The sequence below is a fragment of the Zingiber officinale genome, chromosome 8A (assembly GCF_018446385.1).
Source record: "Zingiber officinale cultivar Zhangliang chromosome 8A, Zo_v1.1, whole genome shotgun sequence".
Taxonomy (NCBI): domain Eukaryota; kingdom Viridiplantae; phylum Streptophyta; class Magnoliopsida; order Zingiberales; family Zingiberaceae; genus Zingiber; species Zingiber officinale.
Window position 1 is genome coordinate 109,402,480 of NC_056000.1, and position 26,618 is coordinate 109,429,097.

The following is a 26,618-nucleotide window of genomic DNA, read 5'->3' on the forward strand; positions in this document are numbered from 1 at the left end:
ATGGTGGGGAATCTCATGGTCAAAGATTTAAGAGTTTTATTTTGGATAAAAATCAAAAGAATGTCTAAATAAATTAAATTTTTGTGAACAAATTTGGTATTCAATTTGATAAGAATATATTTATATTCGTTCAATACACATAAGATCAAATAAATGAACAAATTTGAATAATTCGTTAAACTAAATGAATAAGTTTGAACATAGGTGTGCAACTCGTTAATGTTCGTGAACAATATTATTCATGAATCATGTTTATCAGTAAAATTCTCATCAACATAATAAATAATAAAAAAATTCAAAATGAGCAAATAAAATTATATTATCAAGTTCAATAACTAATCAAATAAATTTAAAATGTAAATGATCCTGTTCAAAAGTTGAGAAGATGGAAGGCTAGGGAGGTGACTCTGGTGTTGACCAAATGAAAATCTTGAAGACTCCTCGTTGTCTAAAAAATGACTCCAAAGTGCTCTTGCATGTCACAAAGAGCGTTAACAATCGAGCCAAGGAAGAGGTTCCAGACGTAGACTTTCCGACACTCAAGTTAGTGATCCACTCTAGAGCAATGAGCAATATAATCATATGAATGATAGTTATGTGTGTATGCAATTGCATAGCCTCGTATTCTTGTGGTTGTAGATGGAGATTTTTTTTTTATAGTATTACTGTTTATGCACGAATCTCAATGCATATCCAAAAAAGGACAGACCATAAAGATGCTCTGACACATTTCCTAAAATAGACTTACAATTACTATATTTGTCATAAGAGAAGCTTCTTCCATACACCTTGCATAGGGAATATTCTCTATCCTCCGTGGAACAAAATATCAAAAAGGAAAATGAAGCCCGAGTGAGTCCCTTCTGTGGTCTGATCGTCCATCTTTTGCAAAGATTGGCCAATCGGACTTATAGAGAATAGTCAGATATTCGCCCCTTAATCAGCTTATTTGTTCAGCCAAAGAGCTCACTCGGACTGGGGTTTAGTTTGTCCGACTGGACCGTAGTTTCGATCGACTGGATTGTCCAACCGAGCTAGTTAATTGTGTTGTCTTCAAATGGCAAGTAATTGCTAACTATGCTGCATATTGATCTATCTTTAACTATTTGTCAATATTCAGTGGCTCGGCATTCGACCAACCCCCTTGGTCCGGTTGGACAAACTTTCAGTCTAGACAATTGTCTGTGCTAGTTTCCAAGTGTGACCCCTCATTGACTTTGGCTACTACGTCAACTGGCTTTCTTGATTTTAACCTGACTCGTAGGCTCCATATCATCTACCATATCAGTAAAAGTTTTAAACAATCAAATAAGCTTAATTTAACAACTTAATAACATTTAAATGAATCAAATTCAAGCGAAACTTGAATCGAGCTTAAGCTCATAGAAAAGAAACTAATCCAAGCTTGAACAATCATTTCAACGGTTGAATCTGTTTTAGTCTCAATTGTCTTGGTTTGATTATCTTATCAATAAGCTTGAATATCACAAAGTTCAGATGAAATTCCCACCCACCTAGGGGCCGCTACGTTATTATGATTTACTTATTTGTATTTTGTTATGGTATCGATGATGCTGGACTACTTGGGATTTACGAAATTATCTTTTTGCCACATTGAATGTTACCAAGTTTGGGTTGGCCCTCATGAGTTTTTTTTTTTTTTTGGTCAAAAGTGCTTTTTTTTTTTAGGTTAACATAAGACGCTAGCATATTTTCATTTGTTATATCAAAATATTTTTTAATCAAAAGTATTTAAATTTAATTAAACTAACTTCATCTTATCTTAGTAAAGTCAATTCAAAATTATTATAACATAGTGGCTATAATGGTTATAATAACGATTGTCAATAACTACTGTACTGATTTTTCAAATGATTTTGATATAGTTTTAATTAAATTAGTAAAAAATATTTTGGTATAACAGTGGTTCATATATAATAATTTTAATTAAATTTAAATAATTTTATTATATATTATTATAGCTATTTATAAATTATAATAGGTACATTATATTTTTAAATGAGAAATATGTTGGACTACTTTAATAAATAAATAATAACAACGGGTTATTAGGTCTTATCGGAAGTATAATTGATTAGAGAGTGATAGATTTATTATAATAAGGTATTATAAATTGATCTTATAATTTATCTCTGTTCACATAAGAGATGTTAATTTTTTTTTTATTATGGGTCTACTACCGAAAATTCAATGCGTAATCTCAGCATTCAATGTGTATTCTTGAATAATCTAATTTTTTAATTATTCAACCATTTTATTTTACCAAGTTCAACGTTAGTCAGATTACTCAATATTTATCTGTTTCGATGCAACAACAAGATGTTATTTGTAACAAGCAGTTTTATTGATTGGTTAATTGATTATATTTTCTTCATGAAATGAGTTAGATTAGTATTATTTTGGATACGTCAAAATGTTAATGTAATTATTTTTTTTACTACAATAATGACTTCTTTTAGCCCCGAGTAATACTATAATGGTAGAGGCCTTCTCATTTTTTTAGATGTAGATATTTAAGGATCGAATTTTGATTTAGGTGAATTAATAGATGATTTTTTTTTTATGAACAATTGATTTAAAAATGCTAGACTAATGAGTCAATCTATTGAGAGCACTTTAAATTTATCTTAGATGAATTAATAGATGATTTTTTTTATGAATAATTGATTTAAAAATGCTAGACTAATGAGTAAATCTATTGAGAGCACTTTCAAATTTATCCATCCAAATGATAAAAACCAAAAATAAATGTTGATGGACGCCCATGAAGCTCCTTTCAAACTCGCACGTTTCCGAATATATATAATTGAACGGTAACTAGTTTAGAATCTAAAGCATTAACTACCGTAAAGCAAAGTGGAATTGATTTCTCTTTATTTTTTTCCTATATATACTGTGCAAATAATCCATGTCGCTGAACGGCGAGGCAGCAAGCTAATTAAGCTCCGACAGTCCCACTGCTAGCATTTAGGTAACCTACAAATATGAGTAGCACCGGCAGTCGGTGGCGCTTCGCCGTCGTTTTCCTCCTCTCAGTCATAGCCTTCACCTTCATCTCTTCCCCCCTCTCCCTCCAGTTCAAACAACTCCTCCTCCTCCTCCTCTCCCGCCACCCTCTGCTCCTTTGCCTCATCTGGTGTTCTCTCGTCTCCCTCGCCGCCTTCCTCATCCGCCGCCCCCTCCCCGTCTTCCTCGTCGACTACAGCTGCCACAAGCCCGACGCCGACTACCGCAGCAGCTACGAGTTGTGCGAGTACTTCGGCCACCGCAACCAGAGTCACTCGTTGGAGAGCGAGGAGTTCATGCGCGCCATCTTCAGCAAGTCCGGCCTCGGCGACGAGACCTACGCGCCGCCCTTCATCTTCCACTCCGACGAGCTCCGCGCCAAGTTCCAGTGCGCCATCCAGGAGGCGGAGGAGGGCATGTTCGGCGCCGTCCAGCACCTGCTCGCCAAGACCGACGTCCACCCGTCGCAGATCGGCCTCGTCATCACCGCCTGCAGCATGTTCACCCCCGCGCCGTCCTTCTCTTCCATGCTCGTCCGCCGCTTCGGCATGCCGGAGGGGGTCAAGACCTTCAACTTGTCCGGGATGGGGTGCAGCGCCGGCACCGTGGCGTTTGATCTCGCCGCGAAGGTGCTCCGGAAGAGGAAGGGCTACGGCCTCATCGTCGTCACCGAGAGCATCAGCCTCAATTTGTACTAATTATTTGCTCATCGGCATGCAGCTGCTGAATCTTTTTTATTAATATATATATTGAGATCTATATCGAACAGGTATTTCGGCGACAACCGGCATATGCTGGTGACCAACTGCATCTTCCGCGTGGGCACGGCGGCGGCGCTGATGAGCAGCGACCCGGCGGTGCGGCCGCGCGCCAAGATGGAGATGGTGCAGTCGCTGCGGACGCACCACGGAGCCGACGACGCGGCTTACAACGCCGCCATCCAGATGGAGGACGAGGACGGACAAGTGGGCGTCGCTCTCACCAAGGACCTCATCCGCGTCGCCGGCGCCGGTCTCAGGTCCCACATCACCACCATCGCTCCCAGCGTGCTGCCGGTGGCGGAGATGCTCCGCTACGCGTGCCGCGTCGCGAGGCTGTACTTGGGCGACGACCAGAAGGCGGCGAAGGCGCACGTGCCGGACTTCAAAAGCGCTTTCGAGCACATGTGCATCCATGCCGGCGGGAAGGCCGTGATCGACGCCGTCCGGCGACTGATGAGGTACGACGTACTTCCTGTAGGGCAGGGCTATTTAAGATTATTTTGTGAAACACCCCCTAAAGTTTAGCAACTTTTAAAAATACTCTAAAAGTTTATTAATATCAAAATTTACCCTAATACCCTCTAAACTAAATATTCCAATTTTTTAAATGAAGATTTTGATAACAAAATATAAAATAAAACTCTATGATACATTTTTAAAAAAAAAAAACAATAATATATTTGGATTATTTTGATATATGATTCCTCATAATTTGTTGTATCAGGTTGGAGGAGGAGGTGGTCGAACCAGCACGAATGTGCTTGCATCGGTTCGGTAATACATCAAGTAGTTTTGTGTTTTACGAGTTAGCCTACTTTGAAGCGAAGAAGAGGATAAAGAAAGGCGATCGAGTATGGATGTTAGCGTTCGGGACGGGGTTTAAGGCGTGTAGCGTGGTGTGGCGAGCTCTAAGAGACTCGACCATGGACTCCGACAACCCTTGGGCCCTTTGCATTCATCGCTATCCCCTCTACCCTACCACCACCAAACTGCAGGTTGCAATTCATAATGAAGTAAAAAAAAAAATCTAATCCAGAAAAATTTTAAAAAAAAACGTACTGGCGACAAGTATTTATTTCCTTTCAATAATGAAGTGATCAAATCTATCGTCGGCAACTTTGTATCTTGTGCACGAAAAAAATCATGTACCAAGTAAAAATTAAAATCAATATATTTGTTGATGGTTCCTATGAAATTAGATGGATTCTAATTTTGATAACTAGAACAAATGAGTTGTTCAACTGACCCCATTTAATGAGAAAATACTTGATTGTTATTGTTGTAGAACCAATGAGTTTTTGTTATTCCGTCTAAAGTTGCAATGTTATTCAAGGAGTCAATTTAAGTCTAAAATAAATTAAGTCATACAGTTATTTAAGTTTTGTTTTAATTTTAAAAGTTTATTTATTTATTTATGATGATTATAATTCATAAATTTTTATTTATAAATATTATCTATAAATATTATTTACAATTTTTACGATGGACATTTACAAATTGAAAGTGTATAATATTTAATTTAATAAATTATTTAATTTTATTTATATAATTAATTTTGTATAGATTAAATGAATATAAATAAATTATTAAATATCAAATATTTAATTCATTTACCGTCTTAATCTTCTAGTATTTATATGAGAATGTGGGCATTTGATATGTGTGTCCACCTTATGGTATCCATATGTGTCCACCTTAAAGTTTAGGTAAACCTGATATAGTATTTAATGTCTGAAAAGTCAAAAAAAAAAAAAATACAGAGTAGATACGGGATGAGCACCAGACAGCGCATCATTAACGGGTCCTACAAAGTCGGTCAAAATAGAGAGAATCAATTAATATGAAGGTTAAAGTTAAATAATTAAAATCATCTGATCAGGCGAACCTGAAAATATTAACTAGGCAAGATCTACTGAGCAAGTCTTGTAATGCCGATCAGACCTGAAACACCGATTGGACCTGAAGGGCAGATCGAATTATCCGAATGGTCATCTTTCACAATTCACATATGAAGTTTGGAGTTAAGTGCTAATTTATCTTGTCCACCGTCCTAACCAATCGGACCTATAGGGTGATCGGAAGTATGAGTTGATCGGACCTAGGTGCCGATCGGACATATTGTGCCTCTTCGGCAAAATGAGGGCCAAGTATAGAATGAATTGTTGACTGCATTCTATAAGGTCGAGAGGGCGATATCTTAGTTGAGTGGCGGCCAGTCACTCTACTACGGGACTTACATACATGTCATATCGTATTTTTTTTTGAAGTTTGTGCCGAAAGGGACAGATAATATCCCGTTGGAAAATTATCCTTTAGAAGCTTCCAGCGTATCAAATCACAAAAATTTACATGCTCATTTAAGGAAAGATGTCAATAGCACTTTATGACTTATCCTTTTTTAGGAAAGTTTGGGCAAACATGCTAATGCTTTGAGATGCGTGCACAATGCAACAGTTGCACTATAAAATGAGTCTCCATCTATAGACGGAGGTATGCAATATTTCATATTTACACACGCTCTTAGCTACAATGTTCTTCTACTATTCTATTCTCTGAACTGGATCACTGACTTGAGCGTCGGATGGTCAACGCTGGAACCCCTTTGCTGGTCCGGCACTAACGCTCCCTATATTGTAGGACAATACTGAGTCTTCATCTAGTCAACAATAGAGCCACGTCCCCAGCTCACCGCTTTCATTGATTTCGGGCAAGATCATATTTGGCGTCGTATATGAGAATCTCACCTACATCCGAGACATGAATATAGAGGACGTTGGATGACTCACTACAGTGACGTTAATCCCAGAAGAGTTAGAGATATTGATAAATGCTCAAGTTGCAAAGATGGTACAACAACAACAATAAGCAGTAGCCGAATGTCAAATGTTGAAAAACCCGGCCGTATCCTCCACGGGCCAACATGTTGAGCATGGGACCCGAGGGGAAGGTCTCGTTGGGCGTTAGTCGAACCACTAGCCGATGGGTGCTTTCCAACAAGCACCCGCTCCGCCGACCAACTTGACACCAATGCCCAATGCACTAATCTCATACCATAGAGCATTATTCAGAACGCCTTCATATGAGCATGATCGGGTGAAAAGGACACAAGGATCGTCCTTCAAGAACACGCCGCTCGAGATGCTCGTAGGGCAAAGCACCCCAAATCGACTATTCTTTCGAGCGGGTAAATCTATAGTTTTTCTAAGAAATCCTAGATGACCAGTTGTTAGCTCATTTTCGACTCTTGTCAATTGGAGAATATGTTGGATCGACTGATCCCGAGGATCATTTACTTAAATTTGATAATGTAGCCACACTCCGCCTGTACATCGATGGAGTAAATGTCAAGTGTTTCTTACTACATTGTCTGGTTCAACATAGAGATGGTTCAAACGATTGTCGAACGGATCCATCCGTAGCTTCAAGGATTTTCGATCAACATTTCTCCATCACTTCGTTAGCAGTCGTCGCTATCAGAAGATGACTATAAATTTGTTCTCACTTAAGCAAGTACCCAAGGAGACATTATGAGTCTTCATCAAAACATTTAACCAAGTGGCTATGGACGTTTTGTCGGTCACTCAGGAAATCTTGGTAAGTGTCTTTTTACAAGGACTTATAGATAATGATTTCTCTCGATCCCTTATCAGGAATCTTTTGAGGGACTCGATCATCTATTCGGGCGGGCTATAAAATACATCAATATAGAGGAAGTTCAGTCAGCGCAGAAGAAAGAAGTGCTCCTATAGCCTGTTGCTATCTACAAGCGTCGATTGAACACTAGTAATGTACCCCCAAAAGGGCCCCGAGCGAGCCCTCAACAACAACATCAGGAGTCTTGACCGTTTGCAATTCAACATGTGGAAATTGAACAGACGAGATCCATCGAGCCCCGACCATGGACCCCGATGTTCTGCTCTTACCATCGCTCGACAACTCACTATTGGTTGGTCCTAGGAAGATCGTACCGATTCCACTGTACAAAAATTTTGTACAAGTGTATAACCTTTTCCTAAACAACCTATTGTGTTCTTTAGAAATTAAATTCGGAATTGCAAACGAAACTTAACATTATTGATTCCAAATTTAACTTATCTGTTCTTAATGGTTTAGACTTAGATCGCAAGCGGAACTTAACACTATTGATCCAAGTCCGACCTATGTTACAAAGTTGATTAAATATTTATTTCTAAAATCGGCTCCCAGGTCAAACATGGCGAGACACTTGGCCTTCTTGGGTATGAGATTATCCACCACTGCCTCGATAAAGCCTTTAATAGAAATTCAATATTTAATTTCCTAAAATAATATTAGGTTTAACCAAAAAGAACAATCGAATCATAAATTCGAAAAACAAAAGAAAAGAAACACAACTTCGAAACAAATCCGAAACTCTAGAATCATATGCCTCTTGTGTTTGGAATTCATACAAAGAAAAACTAGCATGATGCGGAAAACAATTACTAGTTATACCTTTTCTTTGTATGCTAACAACCTCGAGATCTTCTGCCGTATTCCTCGCCTCCTCTTGGATGTCGTGTGGGTGACGATCCTCCAAGATGAACACCACGCAAAAGCTCCTCCTCCTTCTCTAAGTTTCGGCCACCACCACCACCAAGGAACAAAAGAGAGCAAGGGGAAAGGAAAGGGGAGAGAACCGACCACAAGAGAGAGCATAAGCAAGAGAATAAGAATTGATTCAATCCCTACTTCTCCTCTTCTTCTCCTTCTCTTCGTATTCGGCCACACAAAGTAACCACAAGAGGTGGCCGGCCCTAACATGAAGAGAAGCAAGGGCCGGCCCTTAGGACACCAAGCAAGGGTGGCCAACCCCTATAAAGAGGAAAAATATTTTGTAAAAATTTTATAAGCAAAGAAGAAAAGTTCTTATAAAATTTTACAAGCTCTCTTTTTAATTTCCTAATGTGGATGTTTAAAAAAGGAAAGTTATAAAAATTTAAACAAAGTTTTAAAATTTAAAACATCTCTTCTAAAATTTTATTTTTTAACATGATTACAAAAAAGAAAAGTTTCAAATTTAAAACTCTCTTTTAAAAACGATGAGGATGGTTAAAAAAAGAAAGTTTTAAAACTTTCTTTTAAACCATGTGGCCTAATTCAAATAAGAGAAGTTTTTATAATTTTAAAATCTCTCTTTAAAAACTTGTAGATGTCTACAAAGAGAAGATTTTAAAAATTCAAAACGTCCCCTAAACATTGAATTATGTGGTCGACCCCCTTCTTGCTTGGGCACCAAGCAAGAGGCTGACCCCTTTGAGAAGGATGCAGTCGGTCCCTATGGCTTGGTCACCAAGCCATGGGCCGACCCCCTCTTGGACACCAAGATGGGCTTTTCATGAGTGGGTTTGAGGCTTCATTAAGGCTACGACAGGGACCTAGAGGAGAAATTGGTTTTGGTCTCCCGACGAGGTTGAGTATCCCGTGTTCACCCCGAACACACAACTCAAGTTCATCAATAATAACTCATTCCACTAGAGAGCTATTATTGCACTACCGCACCAATCCCAAATTACATTATGGACTCCTTCTTATTATGAGTGTGTTAGTCTTCCTGTGTTTAAGATATCGAATGCCCACTAATTAAATGAGTTACTGACAACTCACCTTAATTAATTTCTTAATCCAAGAGTAGTACCACTCAACCTTATTGTCATGTCGGACTAAGTTCACCTGCAAGGTTTAACATGACAATCCTTATGAGCTCCTCTTGGGGGCATTCTCAACCTAAATTACTAGGACACAGTTTCCTTCTATAATCAACAACACACACTATAAATAATATCATTTCCCTATTTATCGAGCTTATTGATTTATCGAACTAAATCACACCCTTTGATAAACCAAAGAAATAAATATTAAGTATATGTGCTTGTTATTATATTAGGATTAAGAGCACACACTTCCATAATAACAGAGGTATTGTTCTTTTATTTAGTCAGTATAAAAAGAAACTACCTCAAATGGTCCTGCTCAATACACTCATAGTGTACTAGTGTAATTTATTAGTCAAGATAAACTAATACTTAATTACACTACGACTATTCCAATGGTTTGTTCCTTTCCATCTCAGTCGTGAGCTACTGTTTATAATTTTTAAGGAATTGATAACATGATCTTCTGTGTGTGACATCACACACCATGTTATCTACAATATAAATCAATTAAACAACTACACTTTGCATATAAATGTAGATATTGACCAATGTGATTCTTTTATTTCAAATATAAATGTTTACAAAAAGTTAGGCTTTTAATATACACTTTAACACTCACAACACAAAGGACTGCTACCACTTTAGTCTGAGGCCTTGCTGACCGGCCCCTCAAGGATACCGTCGATGATCTCCCTTTCTGACCCATCAACATCATCGCTGACTGGGAGCCCGAGGTCAAGATAACATACCGGCCGAGTGAAACCAATAACAACCCTAGCAGAGAGACAACCAAAGGCCCGCCTGGGCTTTGGTCAAGCGGCCAGTACGTCGGTCAGACTAGGAGGAAGAAAATCGTGGTAATACCGCCCGGGATGACATCGACATGATAGCAGGTGGCCTGATCAACGGTGAATCCAATCGGGCTAGGAAATCACAGGAGCAGAGATTGGAGATCTATGATGTCGAGTGCAAGAAGGAAAAGACATAAGAACCAAAAATTAGTTTCGATCCTCGAGACTTGGAGGGAGTAGAAATCCCTCATGACGATACCTTAATTATTAAGGTAGTAATTGCTAATTGCAATATTTACTGGACCTTTGTTGACATAGGAAGCTCGGTCAACATAATATTCAAGATGATATTCGATCAATTCCAAATAGAAAAAAGCGAGCTCCAGCCCATGATGACTCCATTATATGATTTTCATTGGTAATGAGGTGCTTCCGATCGGTCAAGTTTGGTTGGCCATATCTCTCGAGGAGTAGCTGCTCATGAGAACTCACAACACAAATTTCATCGTGGTGGACACACCTTCGGCCTACAACATGATACTTGGTCGGCCAACGTTGAATGAATTTTGAGACGTCGTCTCAATACTATGCCAAAAGATTACATTTTTGGTGGACAAATTAGTCGGCGAGGTTAAAGGTGATCAGTTCGTGGCATGCAGATGCTACGTGGAGGTTATAAGTGTTGAGTCTTGAGCCGCTCAGAAGGCTCAATGACTAGAGGTCAACATAATTCAGGAGGTACCTCCCACCTTTGTTTACGAAGAAAAAGAGGAGGTACAAGTTCATCCTACCCGACTGGAGGCCACCACATTCATCACGGCCGATCTGAGCCTGAAGAAGAAGGTCGAGCTAGTTGCCTGCTTAAAGAAAAATCATAATGTGTTTACATGGGCAACCCACAAGTTCTTTGTTGTCTCTCCAGCAATAATACAACACGAGTTGCACGTCCGACCAGATGCCCGACCGGCGAAACAAAAGAAAAGGAATTTTATCTTGGAGAAAAATCAGATTATCCGAGTAGAGGTTGAGAGGCTGCTCGAGGTGGGACACATCCGAGAAGTATAGTTCCCAAGTTGGCTTGCTAATGTAGTACTGGTATCTAAATCGGAAAACAAGTGACAGGTCTGTGTCGATTTTAGGAATCTGAACAAAGCATACCCAAAAGATTATTACTCTTTTCCTCGCATCGACCAGTTGGTGGATTCTATAGCTAGATGTGAGTTGATATGTATGTTGCACACCACCACCATCTGAATCTTCATATAGCCATGACTCAAGGTATGGCTAGACCCAGTTTGGTTCTGAAAATTATTTGAGACTCTAATCATTGCTTCATTTGATCTTCATTTGCGTCTTAAGCGTTTTTATTCTGCTCCAAACTACTCCTGAAAGTTAAAACAAGCAACGAGCATATCTCTAGACACACGATAGTAATTATGCTGAAATTAATATGATATAGGGTGCAAAAACATAGATCATAGACAATGAATGCAAGAAGATGTGCGTTAAACCCTATAAAATAACATATATGATCTACACACATCAATAATATGAAAACCAAACATCGTAATTGTCCTAGAAATTTTGATGATGCTCAGCCAATAGACCCATCAATGCTTTCTATTTTCAAGTTTTCTGGTAAGGCAATGAGCGCATCTTTTTCTGGATGATTAGCTAAAGAAGAATACCATATTACAAGAACAAACATACTCTTAAATTGTGATAAGAACAAATCATACGTAAAGTAAGTTGGCTTCTCTAATTAAACATTTATCTTCCATTTAAGTTGTTTGCTTGATATATAAATTGTCTTAAAATTATATTTTTTTCCCCCAGCTTGTACGAACAACAACTATATCTATAAAATCTCTCAATGAGTGCAAGTGACGTAGTTGCAAAGTTAGAGGTCAAATTTGCATTATGGTTTCAAATATATGTAAGTTAGAGAATTTGTGAAATTTTTTAGTTCATGTGTTTTAAGAAGTGTCCTAATTTATATCATAACTATTTTTATAGGTGAAAGACCATAAAATATTAAATGTGTAAAATGATAGAATAATGAATATTACATCAGGGCTCCTCTATAAAATAAAGGTTACTATATTCATGGTCCCAAATTCCACGTGACACAATTAGATTCATGAAGATTAATCTATAAAGTTGGTGTTTGTGTCAAGGGATCTATGGGCAGCAGTAACACTGAGTTTGATTACTATGATAAACTTGACAAAATCATAGAGGTTGAATATCTTACATTACCTATAAAAAGATGTGTTGTTCAAATATTCATGGTATGATCCGACCCCAAGAACAGGTACCAGAATACATCCAAATTATAATTTAGTTGAGATTAATGTCAACAAAAGGTTCAACAAGTTTGAACTTTTCATTTTTAGGGTACAAGTGAGTCAAATTTTTTTTTATCTTGAATACCCTACAACGAGAAGAAGATCTAGTGAATGATTGTTTGCTTGTCGAATGAAGTCTTGCTCGACCATAAAAATAGAGAACACCATTATTGCTCAAAACTATGATGCATTTCAGAATAAGAAAGTGGAGAAACATTTGGTTGATTTACAACTCCAATCCACATCTTAATTACTTGTAGATGTTAATATTACTTATGAGGATATAGACGATGGAGAGATGTCCAGCAGTGAGGATCTTGTTGAACTAATAGAGTTTAGCAATGAGGACTTAGAAATTGTTAATGTTGATTAGTCATATGTTAATGATGATTAAATATTAGCATTATTGTTCATCAAGTAAATTATGCTTCCATATTATTTTATATTTATATTGTCATGTTAGTAAACTTTATATGGCTATAAGGTGCTATAAATTATTAGGGACTCGTAAGTTTTTTTTGTTATTAGTAATTCAAGTTCATATATGACTTTATTTATAATATATTTCATGTGCCTTAATAATTTTTCATGAAGGTTTATGGTCACTGAGTTGCCACCTATATAACGGGAAAAATTTAAAAAAAAGAGTATATGCACTTCTGGTAATACATGGAGGCATGTAGATCTGGAGACAAAGACATTTTATTATAATAAATTTGTAGTAAATAATTTAATATATTTTGTATTCTATAATATATTTATTCTTTAATATATTAACTTTTTTATTCAACTTATAATTGCATAAAAAATATACATGTGAGGAAGGTCATAAGGAACAATTTAAAGATACTTGGAATAGTTATTGTTCTAAACTTTATAGAGACTTACTTTATTATATGAGAAAGAAGAGAACTAGGCCGATGTATGTGTCAGCCGAGATATGGAGTGCATGAATGGTCACCTGGGCTACAAAAAGGTGGCAAGTAAATGCTGAAAAAGCATGAGCAAATAGGAATATAGAGCTAGGTGGCCCAAGCACCAAAATCGCTCGACATATGTCTGGATTCATATCTATTGTTGAGCATGCCATGGATCTGGTGAGCGTCCCAAACTATTTGTGTATGCCAAAACATGAACTAGCCCGCCAACTAACTTTTATGGAGGTCTTCCTCAAGACCCACAAGAAGAAGGATGACACATTTGTCGATCCTTGATCCTAGGCCATGCATGTAAAATTATTAACTTTATTACATTTAATCATTTCTATCTTGATTAACTTTAGTAATCATGATCAAATTGAATATTAATCATATTATATTTTTTCACATAGGATCAAATGACAAATAGAGTACCTCAAGCATCTCAGCCACCATCAGAGGGGAGGGGAGTCACAACCTCTATCTATCGAGACACTAAATGAAATTTATTATGATGTTGTCAGTGGACAAAAAAAAACTCCACCTTCTACGACCTTGGTTCTCAAGTCAAAGTTATATCTTATCATTTGAGGACTCCTAGGGGCCGTGATAGTTCCTCCTCTTCTTCTTCTTATTCTACTGAGGTGCAGTCTTTAAGACAGGAAAATCAAGAACTACGCACTTAAATTGCCTTAATGGATCAAATGATGAATTAGTAGATGATCGCTAAGGAACAGAGGAGGGCTTCTCATGATGAGCAGAGGAGAGTCAAGGACGATCGGAGGAGAGCCGATCATGAGGCTCTAATGACCCATATGGGAGGGGTCATGATTAATTTCACCCAGACCTAGACACTACATGGTTTTGAGTCACAGGAGACTCAAGACCCATTAGACCATGCTGATTAGCTTTTTCTGAGGTTTGTTCAACTATAACTTAGTTTTTTATTTATCATATATAAATCATACAAAATATATTTATTCTATTTTAATATTCTAATATGCTCATTTCTAACTATTTTATTACTATATGTTTCAAGAATCCTGACCTATTGGCATATTAATAATGATCATCATCTATTGATTTCTATGCAAGTATCAAAATTAGTTATACATATATGTAAAAATTTTAATTATACATAAGTCTGATATAAATCTTAGTATTGACTTTATGTAAGCTTTCTATTACTATCTTATATATGAATGTATTCATGGTATGCATTTCGATATGGATATTTGGATAGTTTAGTTTTTTTTCCTATTATTGTGATTTGCTTAGATTTTGTTTGTTTTAGATGCTTGTGATTATTGGATATTTAGATATTTTCTAGTTTGTTTTCATAATTTAGTATGTTTGTGTGCATGGATATTAGTTTATTTGTATTTGTGATATTATAGATTGTAAGAAATGTATGTATGGATTGTTAAGATATATTGTATGTGTTTTGATGTGTGGATTGTGTGAAATGTGATTGTATGGATGTAAAATATATGAAATATCATCATTTGTTATGGTTTTTTTGTATATATGAAAATTATAACCAAGGTAGATTTTGAAATATAAATATTCTTTGGATTTTTTTATTAAATTAATCGATATAATACCAATGAAATCAGTATTATGTCGATAAATATCGAAACTTTATACTAGCAGAAACTCTGTTTCCGTCGATAAATATCATGTTTTACTAAAGAAAACTCTATTTCCGTCGATAAAATTTACTTTGGAAATTTAATTCCCGTAGTAAATTTTACCAACTGAACCTCCATTCTGTCAATGATTATCGACAAATCCTAAATTCCGTCGGTAAAATTATTTTTCACGAATCAACTTTCGACAAATTATTTTCTGTCGTAATTCTATCAGTAAACAACTTTACCGACGAAATTATGACAAAATAATCTACCGGTAATTTCGATTTTTCTTAAGTGTCTAGTGCAATTTATAGCATGCTTCAATATAAATTTATTGCATTAATAAAAATTTAAATTAAATCTATATAATATGATGAATCGGTTTAATGAAAACTATGACAAATGATTCTTAAAATCATTCTCAATCCATTCCATACTTTTCATATTATAAGTTTCTTTCAACATATCAAGAAAATAAAAGACCATTATTAGGGGTACTCTCAACACAATATAACTTCTTTTTTTTTTTTGCACTTCTTAACGTCTTTTAATGTTCAAATATTTTAATGATGTGAAAAATGACTTTTTCAACCATCACCACCTAACAAATATAAATAAAAAATCAATCCTAAATCTAAATGCATAAGTTGTTTGGTATTTTTTTTATAATTAAATATCTAAATTTCACCTGACTAATTAAGAGGTAAACGAATTGATTCGCCTATTGTCATGTCGATTAAAATTCAAAATTTCATTTTCTTTTTTTATTCTCTAAAGATTTCAACACCACATTACACTTGTGGAGATGTTAATAAACAAGTTGAACCTATTTCAACATGCACTGTGCTCAGCTCAACAATGTTAGACATAAAAATACATTAGAAATATAGTCCGCTTAAAACCTACACGGTCTCTACCGTTTCTAAAATATTCCGATTATATATCATAATTTTAAAAGTATTGAATCATATACTTATTTCTCATTTTATCCTTGTTCTCAAATTAATTTGATTAAAAAAATAAATTAATTGATTGATTTTTTTAATTAAATTAATTTCATTTTGTTTGAAAAATCTATCAGCCGATTTTGATCTTTATTCTAGTTAAAAAATCTATTAGTTAGTTTCAACCGAAATAGGTGAATGGACTTAGAGATCTTGGAATGATATGAAATCAATTCTTTTATGTTGATATAGTTCTCTTGATTATAAAAATACTATCAAATATCAATTTAACCTCATATATTGAAAGCAATGATTTTTTGAACATAAATTAATTTTTCAGACACATTCGTGTTGAAAAAATCACTGCTATCAATAGTATTTTAATAATCAAGAGAACTAGATGAACACATAGAAATTGGTTTCATATCATTTCAAGGTCTCTAGGTCCATCAGCAGATTTTGGTTGAAATCGGCTGATGAACCTAGAGACCTTGAAATGATATAAAACTAGTTCTTATATATTAGTCTAGTTCTTCTGATTGTAAAAATACTATGAAATATCAATTTGATGTAATATGTTGAGAGTAATAATTTTTTTTTAAACTATGGCTGAATGAACCTAAATAAAATCAATGTAGGTTCATTCGGTCAAATTCGGTTAGTGGAGTTAGAGAGCTTGGAATGAAGTGAAACTAGATCCTATGAGTTTTTTTTAGTTTTTATGATTATATTCATACCTTAAACATCAATGTAACCCAGCATATTGAGAGCAGTGATTTTTTGAACATAAATTAATTTTTTTACACATTCATGTTTAAAAAATCACTGCTCCAAATATATTCAGTCAAATTGATGTTTAATAGTATTCCTCCAATCAAGAGAACTAGGCGAACATATAGGAACGAAATCGGCTGATAGACCTAGAGACTCAAAATGACATGAAATTAGTTCTTATGTATTTGTCTAGTTCTCCTGATTAGAAAAATACTATCAAGCATCAATTTGATTGAACATATTGAAAGTAGTGATTTTTTAAACATGAATTAGTTTTTTTGGACACATTATATTTTAAAAAATCATCATTCTCAGTATATTAGGTTAAATTGATATTTAATATCATTTTTACAATCAAGAGAACTAGACGAACAAATAACTGATTTCATGTCATTTCGAGATCTGTAGATTCATTAGCCTATTTTAACTGAAACTGACTAATGAATTTTTTAAAAACACAGAGAGAAATCAATTCTACTAGAAAAAATAATCAATTGATTTTTTTCAGTCGAATTGATCTGAGAATGAGGATAAAATAGAAAGTTGGTATATGATTTGATAATTTTAAAATTATGATGATTTAAATATTTTAAAAACTTAGCTACTAGATTTGATACAAAATTGAAATATATTTAATATTTATAAACAATAAGTGAAGATAAATCACAGTTGATTTTGCAATATTTTTTAATAGTATAGTTTCAAATTTAATTAGGTATGATAACTTGAACGGTCCCCTCCCCATGTTTTTGAAAAAAAAAAAACATTACTCCTTTTTTTTTTTATAATCCAAATGACCTAATTAACCGTCTCCCGATCTTTCTCCGTATCCAGAGATCAAACTATTCGCTCAACAACCCTCTCCAGGTAGAGGACCCAAAGCATTTAAAAATTGTAAAATTTTCAAAAGAGACACCTATTGTTTAGATTTATCAAAGGCCACACCTATTTTCTATTTTATCCCTCCTAAAACTGCATTCAAAGATAAACATAACTGTGTACGGAATTTAAAAAACCATTACTATAGCACCAGTTTTTAAAAACCAGCACCAGTATTACATTTCAAAAATTAATACCAAAACGCTAATTTTTTGAAATGCAACGTCATACTGATGTTATTTTTTAAAATTTAATACCATACTAATTTTTTAAAATCAGCACCGGTATTACATTTCAAAAATTAATATCAAAACGTTAATTTTTTGAAATACCACATCATACTGATGTTATTTTTTAAAATAATACTACAGTTTAAATATAATATCATTGTTTCTTTGGAAATAAATTATCATGTTACAATAGAATATCTAAATTATCATCTAAATATCTCTTATTCAATTTCAGTTATGATATATTTATAAAAAAATGTATTCCAAATAAAGGACGCAATCAAATAGAAGACGCTTCTCGATTTATCCATAAAAAATTTCTATGAGATTGGATTGATATCCAGAGATAATAAATGAGACTAATTAAAATTATTTTTTTAATATAATATTATAATAATTGACTGGTGGAAGAAAATAAGGAATAAATATATCATTTGATAAATCTAAAAGTTAAATGCGGACTTTCATGGTCACCGTAGAAAAAAGGATCGTAGAAATGAGGGAATGGTTTTATTTGCTCTGGCCTTTCAAGCGCATCCAGGTGAAAAAAATCATAATCACTGTCAAAAATGAAAGAATACTCTGTGGTCACTGGTTGGTATGGATCAACGCTGCTGGTAACACCTTGTGCTTCTGGAATTAAATTAGTAGAGATATAAATTTCCTCAGCTTTACAAAGTCAGCTCCAGATTTGACAATTGAGACTTCGTGCTAGATTGTACACATATGAGTCTACAAGGTGCCAAGTTGGTTAAAAGATGATAGATTTACTATAATGAAATAGAGATCAATTTTCATCGGACACATATCCTCGGAAAAAAAAACTCCCTCCATCCTCTAATCATTTGATGATCCATGATTTATCTTCCTTCACAAAATCATCACCACCCTCAAGCTTCAGACGGCAACCTACTTCAAAGGAATACTCAACAGTTACATTATTTAACAATTTACAGAAGCTACAATGGAAGGTTTTTTTTGATTTAATGGAGGGAGAGAAACATATTTGATAGAGAAAAGAGCTCGCCGTGTTTATCTCTAATCTTCTACATAGGAGAATATCTTTCTCACCAAATCCTCAATCCAAACAAGCTCAAGAGGTTATTTCAATTGACAGATAATGAAATGGTAAATAAATGAAGATCAGGATGGTGACATATAACAGAGAGGATGATGTTCCGTAGTGAAGATACAAAAGTTTCAAAATACTGGGGCAGACAGATATGAAGCTTCATAGATGATTAGAACCAAGAAAGAAATCAACAGTTAATGAAATAAAAGAAAATCAACAACCTCATCATCTGTTTTGCAGTCAGATGAAGCAATTCTAGATGATCAAATTGATCAAAAAAAAGTAGAAGAATGTCTAGTGAAGTAAATACATGAACATAGCTCTACTTGTTCTGTTCAAATGACTGATCGGGCGAAGTTTACACTACCTTTTGAGTCGTACGAGGAAAGTTGTAATTAAGATCTAAGAAAAACCAAAAGCAATGCGTGCTTTGTTTATTGCTTTAATATTTCCATCTATTTTCTCCAGGAAGAAAATAGGAGAGGAAGGTTCCACAAGCTCAGATATAATAACAGCACTAAAAAGGTTTAGTAAGCAATCATCATTTCTGCAGTCTTAAGTTTAGTTTACACTTAAATCCTCACTATAGTAGAATCGCTTGGATTTGATTATCGATAATATTATCTATATAAGCCTCACAGCCCTTAACTAGACCTCAACACAAACACAGCCAATCAGGATTCTCCTCTGCCCAAGATCGGGCATAAAGGATTTTAGGGCTAACTTGCACGTCTTTCCACCCAGCTTCTTTCCACTCACCCTTTTTTCTAAGGAAATAGCTTTCCACACAATGTTTCCAATCCTCTTCTTTCTACCCTATTTTCCATACAAATACAGTACTAGCCTTGATTTACTGATCATGATTGACACAGGATAAAAGCAATATGAATTCCAAGAAATAAAGTTTCAAATAAGATTGAACAGTGACACTGATTTAATCTAGCAATATAAGACTGAAACTTTCATGGAAAATATATGGTATGACTCCCCAAGAAGAATTTGTACATCAAATTTCTATCCAACTCCACAATACTAATATCCTAGGTTCATCATTCACAGAAAGTCAGAAACACAGTGATTTGCCTCAATGTATTTTTATTGTTGAATTCAATATCGAGAGGAACAAGAAAATGGACAGATGCATCCTGCCAAAGCAAAAAAGTATGAACCATGTGAGAACTAAATCTGCTTGGGCAACCCACGCACAACAATCTCAAGGTAGTCCACCGACAATTTGATTGATGTTGGCCAATTCTGCCTGATGCCAACAACAGTGTAGGAAAAAAAAACAATAAAGATATAGGGTTCTGAAGGGCAAGAAAAAAATGTCTTGTGATAATATCAATAATAAGGGTATGAGCTTACCTTGGACAACCAAAACATCTCCTCTAAAACATGATCCCATTGGATCTTTGGTGGAGGAGGCTCCCTTGGTTCATCAAGTGCCTACAAAATAGATGTAGATTACTACAAAAGAAAATTACCTTTAGAAGTATATCCTAACTATGAGATTTTGAAGCAACTAATCAAGACTTCACAAGAAAAATAATCTAACATATAATAATTTTAAATAACAATTAAAGTGAGGTCGGCAATATGGATCCTCCTATGTCATTGAGCTGAATCTCCTATTATATTATCATCTATATTTAAATGAATTTTGTCATATTTTATCATTGCTAATCAAGTCTTCTTTGATCATCGTCTTCCTCGATTAAAATATAATAATTTTAAAATGAAAGAAAATGTCTTGTAAAATCAGTCCTTTTCATTTCAACAGTTAATCTCAGTTATCTTTACATAAAAATTATTGACTTTTTGTTTTTTGTAATAATATGACTAGGAGAGGAGAGCAACTGATCATAAATCCACATAAAGGATACAACGGGACAAAAGAACTATTCCGGATCAAACTTACTTGATGCATCATCAATGGATTACACATCTATATACACCCTAAAAGTTCTGATATGCTGCACACCCCGTTTGTGCGCACCTATGGGCGACTAAGTGGGATTCTGGGCGCCCGAGTCAATTTCAAGCACTTGGGGTGCCTAGAATTCCACTCAGTCACCCACGGGCACAAATTGAGTGTGCAACATATCCGAATTGTATACACTAAACCACCCTTGAAAACATGATCTATAAAACTCTTTATTTGCACAATGACTATTAAAAACTGCCCTAATACTCTAGTCCATAGAGGTTCAACTACATACTAGAACTCATTACGATAATTCAAAATCTAATTAAAATTAAATAATTGTTTATTCTTCTTTATTGTCATTGTAAGTACATAAGATTATTCTCCTAGTGGACAGTGCACGAAATTGAATAACTTAAACAAACTTTCTTGTTGCTTAGGTAACTAGAGGTACATAGAATCATGATACATGTGTGCTACAGATAATAGTGTTAGCAGTCAGATGGGAAATTATTTGAGGGGGGGAAGCTACAAAAGTGAAGCGGCAATAGGATAGCACAAAACCATTGGAAAGGGGGTGATAAACCACTCAGATTAATGGGGTTGGGTTGGAAGATTAGGGACTATCCGGTCAAGGATGAGGAGAAGCGACATGCCAAGAGGGAGAGGATGGAATATGAAAAACACAAGAAGCGGAGAAGGGCTACCATTAACATCGAGAGAGATGCAAAGAGGAGGATTTGGAGAGTAGGGTAGCAGATGTATCTATTCAGTTTCTTGTGGCATGGGAAGGGCGATGATATATGAGAATTGTTGCAAGGCACAAGGTTGCAAAGAGGAAGTCAGTCGCAATATGAGAGGAGAGAAAGAGACTCCTGCTGAAAGAGGGACTTGGGATAATTCAACAATGAGAGAGAGAAAGAAATAAGAAGTTGCAAGACTGAAGCTATTCATGCAAAAACTAATGGGATAATTGAATAAAGTATTTTTGATGATGTAAGGAGAGAAAATAACAACTAATTTTGGAGAAAGCAAATAGATTCCTTATTTTTAATATTGGGGGAGAATGAGACATGAATAATTAATTTTGAGAAAAAGAATAGAATCTTTAGTTGACTGAAGCAGGATTGGAGGGTGATAAGAAAACTGGATAGGATTCTTTTTTTTGGAAACTTAGAAGGGAGCCGGCACAAGTGGTTTTTTTGAGAGGGAGAAGGAACAATTCCATTTTTAGCAGGGACAGAACTGCAACAACAAAGAACAGGATTCATATGTAACAAGGAGGGATGCCTTCAATTTGATGCAAGATTCAGAAACCAAGAAGAGGCGACATGCATTCAAGTCAAAAGTCAGTGAGTCTAATTGGAGATTGAGTATGTGTTGTGATTTCTACCTTGTTGCAAGATTGCACTTTTTTTTTTTGATAATCTAAGTGTCCAGGCTTTGATCGACTAATCCCAGGGGTAGACGACCTTCCCCTAATTTGCCTACTGGATAAATCTGGAGCATAGCTTATGTACATTCTAAGGCCGGCCTTTAGAATATTCATCCCTATTGGGATTCAAACGCTTATCTTCTTATTTATTCCTTTGAGTGTTTTACCACAATACCACACCCGTGGGAACTCCAAGATTGTGCTCTTGATCCTCCTAGTATTTTCATATGACAGCTTCAATTCAAGGATGAAAGTTTTGCCCATAGTTGATTTGGCTAGGAAGACAGAAAAAATATAGAAAAATAACTACTTTGATACCATGCTTGCTTGATGCATCATTGTGTGAAAATGTTATAGGGATGTAACTCACCTTATAACTTGGTACGACAATACAAACTTCACTTAATAGGATCAATATGGGGAAAAAAACAATTATAAAATAATTATAATGCGTTGGTTCATTGTGGACTTCTTTCAATCTTACAACTAATTATAGTATTCCAACCAATAAAATCAAGTGAATATAAATCATTTATTCTTCTTTACTGCTGACTTAGAGCCCTGCAGGCATGGCAACCATTGGTTAGCACATAACACTTTAAAACTTGGGTGAGGCATGTTTGTAAGTGGCTGATATAGAATACAGATTTCACGAACATAATAAATTTCGGACAAATCTATCAAACTTCACAGTTAATAGTTAATGTTTAAAATTTTGAGTTATGTCGGAGTTTCGGTTTATGACTGGAATAATACAATTTTGGTACTATATTGTATAGTGCCGATACAATTTTGGTATTTTTTTTTAAATATAAAATATATTAATTAAAAAATATTTTTATTAATATTTGATTGTTATAAATGATATTCATAATAATTTATCTCCACCTTCATCCTTGAAAGATTTTTTTTCTTATCCCTAATAATCCTTAGTCTTTGTTCACCTTGTAGATGGATGGAGGAGGGGAAAAAATGAACGAATGGGGAAAAGAAATTACTGAAAGGAAAGAAATTAACTATTGAAAAAAGTAAAGAAAAAGGGGAATTAATAACCAGAAAAAAAAATATAAAAATGAAAATGGGGTGGGGGGAGAGAAAAAAGGAAATCGGTAGCCACTACAAGGCCATGGCAGCCTCGCAGCCTAACAGAGGTCTCCGCGAGGCCGTTGCCACTTCGTGGTTTTGCCCGATGCTGGTGCCGAATGATTTTAGTGTCGGTTGATGGGAGAAATAGTAAATTGCATTGTGCCAATCAACATGGCTTGATATCACAATCCATGAGTTAATGCGTAGTTAAGAGTATAAAATGATTACTATGTATAAATAGAGTTAGTCAACAAAAGGTTATAGACACAAATAAGAATCTACATTATGAACTAAATTTTATTCTGACAATAAAAATTAGGTGACTAAATAAGATCACTTTTTGCATTTATAATAAGTTGATACTTGTAAATGTGTCAATGTTGATAGCTTCCAGCAAGACTTACATCAATTAGTACCATAGAAATGATACAAGTGGATAAAACACAACCACAAATACTAGGGACTGAGAACTTTAAAGTATAACCTTTTGAAGCCTTGCTCTTGTCTCATAATCTAACTTTGATCTGGGACCCTTGGAGGCCATGGTAATATTTCTGTGGGTAACTGTTTCATTAAGTAGAAATCTGCAAAGGCACAATTCAGAAAATTGTTAGTAAGTTAACTGAAAGCAGAGTTTAATAAGAGATCATAAAACAGCAGCAAATACTGAACTACAATAATTGTCACATGTAACATTCCTTCATATCATTCATAATAATGCAATAACATCTGAACACGGAATTTTATGCAAGTAGTACAGTCGACAGTAAAAAATGCATAATTGCAACAAAAATGGAGAAAGAAGCTGAAGCAACAGTCACGAAGAAGTAGAAGATCAAAACAATTGCAAAGGTGGGAACTAGGATCTTACGACTGTGGACAGAAGAGCATTATGAAAAGCAATCTATAATCCATAGAAAAAGGTTTCAAGAAATAATTCCAGGTGTGAGCAAAACAACCTCGTCATAATAGAGAAACAAGAACCAATTAAAAAAAAATTGAACCACAGCTGCGGATCAAAAAACTTTGGCCCTCTAGAACATAGAACGCTAATACCAATTACTTTGTAATTTAAGATTACAATAAGATGCAAAGAATAAAATGAAATAGAAGAGTAAACCAAAACTAGTTTAGCTACAAAGAAAGCATATCAACAAGAAGAGCAAACCATTATCCAATAGCGCACAGAGACAAATAAAAGAGGTAAAGCGCAAACAAGAAAAGAAGAATATGCAAATGATCATCGAAAAAAGGACCCCTTAGCCGATGAATAGAAAGAATTCCTTTTGAGAATAATTATAAAAGGAATCTGCATGGCACACGTTCTAAGCAAATTCCAGTATTTTTCCGACGTCTGATAACACTTTCACTGTTTCACAGATAAGAATTCATCTCCATCTCCACGACGAAAGAGGAATTGTAAGTTATAATATTCAGTGCGAGTAACCAGTACCAGATAAACAAATCGAAAGTGATCCGATTCAGCGAGCAAGCACCGTAGAACAGAGAAAGAATGCCTTGTTGCCGCAGCATAAGCAGCGCTAGAGTAACCACAAGCCGAGAGCAAGTGGAACAGCGATCCAAGAAGAAACCCACCACAAAAAGTGCCCAGAAGCCTGAGGGACGCGGATCCAGAAGAGGAGAAACGATGCCGACAACGACGAAGACGGAGGGAGATGCGAGTGCTGGGGCTTCACGGGGGCCATGGCCGAAAAGGGTGAAGGAATAAGCGAGAGAGAGAGATAGGTCGTTATCGAGGCCGCTTCAGTCACCGACCTCGCATCAACGATCCACGGGATATCAGACGGACAGGATCGCGAGTGGAGCTGACGAAAACGGGGAGCCTCATGGAATTAGTGGGCCCGGCAATTTTGACGAAGCCACTCAAGGATCCAATAGTGGATCCGACCCGTAATCGCCCAATCCCACGATAAATTATTAGGATGTGTTTAGTTTAAATTATATAAATTTAGTTACGTATTTATCAAATGAACATATAATCAAAATTATAGAGAATAAAATATAAATAAATATTATTTGATTCAATCTAAATAATACAATAAATATTTATTTTTTTAAAATTTTTAATAAATAATTTATTTTAATATTTTACTTTATTGTCCTCCAATGCAAAATTAACTAATTTTCTTATTTTTACATTTCTGTTTATTTTTTCCAATTTTTTCATTTTCTTACGTTTTTTTACTTTTTTTCACTTTTCATTTTTTTACTTTTTTCCATTTTTCGTTTTTTTACTTTTTTTCCTTTGTTTTAATTTTTTTATTTTCTTTTTTTTTATGTTTTTATGTATTTTTATTTTTTTACATTTTTTATTTTTTAAACGTTTTTTTATTTTTTTTAAGTTTTTTAAAAAAATTTTATGTTTTTTAATTTTTTTACGTTTTTTATTTTTTAAAATTATTTTACGTTTTTTATTTTTTTGACGTTTTTTAAATTTATTTTATTAATTTTTTACGCTTTTTTATTTTTTTTACATTTTATTATTTTTTATGCATTTTCATTTTTATGTTTTTTTTTTATTTTTTTACGTTTTTTTCTTTTTTAAAGTTTTTTATAACGTTTTCCTTTTTTTTCAATTTTTCCCTCTCATTAAAGGATATTTTTGATAAAAAAATTATTAACAAATCACGAAAAATTTTAGTTTTTCGAGATTTTTTAATTTCGAGTTGCGTGCCCCTTTTGTTGATGTGTCAAACATAGAACATTACTCGAAAATCATCGATTACCTAAATCAAACATGTTTTCATTGATAACCTTGGATGAATAATCAAGATTATCAAGGATAACCCCCAACCAAACGCACCCTTTATGATATTCAAATATAGTAAAGTTGAACCAAATAAACTAAATTGTTAAAATTGGTAGAGCAAAAGGTAATATCATTCATTCAAATAGTCTTATATTATTGCTCCTATGATAAAATATAGATAGGTAAATTATAGAGGATATTTTATCCGATCACTACGATCCTTTATATAGGGGAGGTTAAACATCTAACAAATTATTTTATATTCACTAAAAATTGATCCTACGATATATTGAAGTAAACATCCATGTAAATATTAATTGTATCAATCTGTGAGACATTAATTGAAATTGT

The 26,618-nt window shown here is 34.7% G+C and overlaps 1 protein-coding gene and 1 pseudogene across 3 annotated transcripts; one reads left to right on the top strand and one right to left on the bottom strand.

Moving 5' to 3' along the window:
- Positions 1 to 2,932: 2,932 nt before the first annotated feature.
- LOC122009929 lies at positions 2,933 to 4,829 on the top strand (annotated as a pseudogene).
- A 15,112-nt stretch (positions 4,830 to 19,941) lies between these two features.
- On the bottom strand, positions 19,942 to 25,250 carry LOC122009931 (protein PHOTOPERIOD-INDEPENDENT EARLY FLOWERING 1-like). 3 transcript variants are annotated; one of them, XR_006119709.1, is made up of 4 exons: positions 25,094 to 25,240; positions 23,982 to 24,081; positions 20,418 to 20,498; positions 19,942 to 20,310 (listed from the first exon to the last, which is right to left on the bottom strand). XR_006119709.1 is itself a non-coding variant. In XM_042566247.1 (4 exons), the coding sequence occupies exons 2-4, from the start codon at positions 24,039 to 24,041 to the stop codon at positions 20,102 to 20,104; spliced, it is 237 nt and encodes a 78-aa protein (XP_042422181.1). In that variant the 5' UTR covers positions 24,042 to 24,081; positions 25,094 to 25,250; the 3' UTR covers positions 19,942 to 20,101. The 3 variants fall into 3 exon arrangements, 2 of the variants coding, with proteins under 2 accessions (XP_042422181.1, XP_042422180.1); XM_042566247.1 differs by having other exon boundaries at positions 19,942 to 20,197; positions 25,094 to 25,250; XM_042566246.1 differs by having other exon boundaries at positions 19,942 to 20,197; positions 24,951 to 25,240.
- Between the last annotated feature and the right edge of the window lie 1,368 nt (positions 25,251 to 26,618).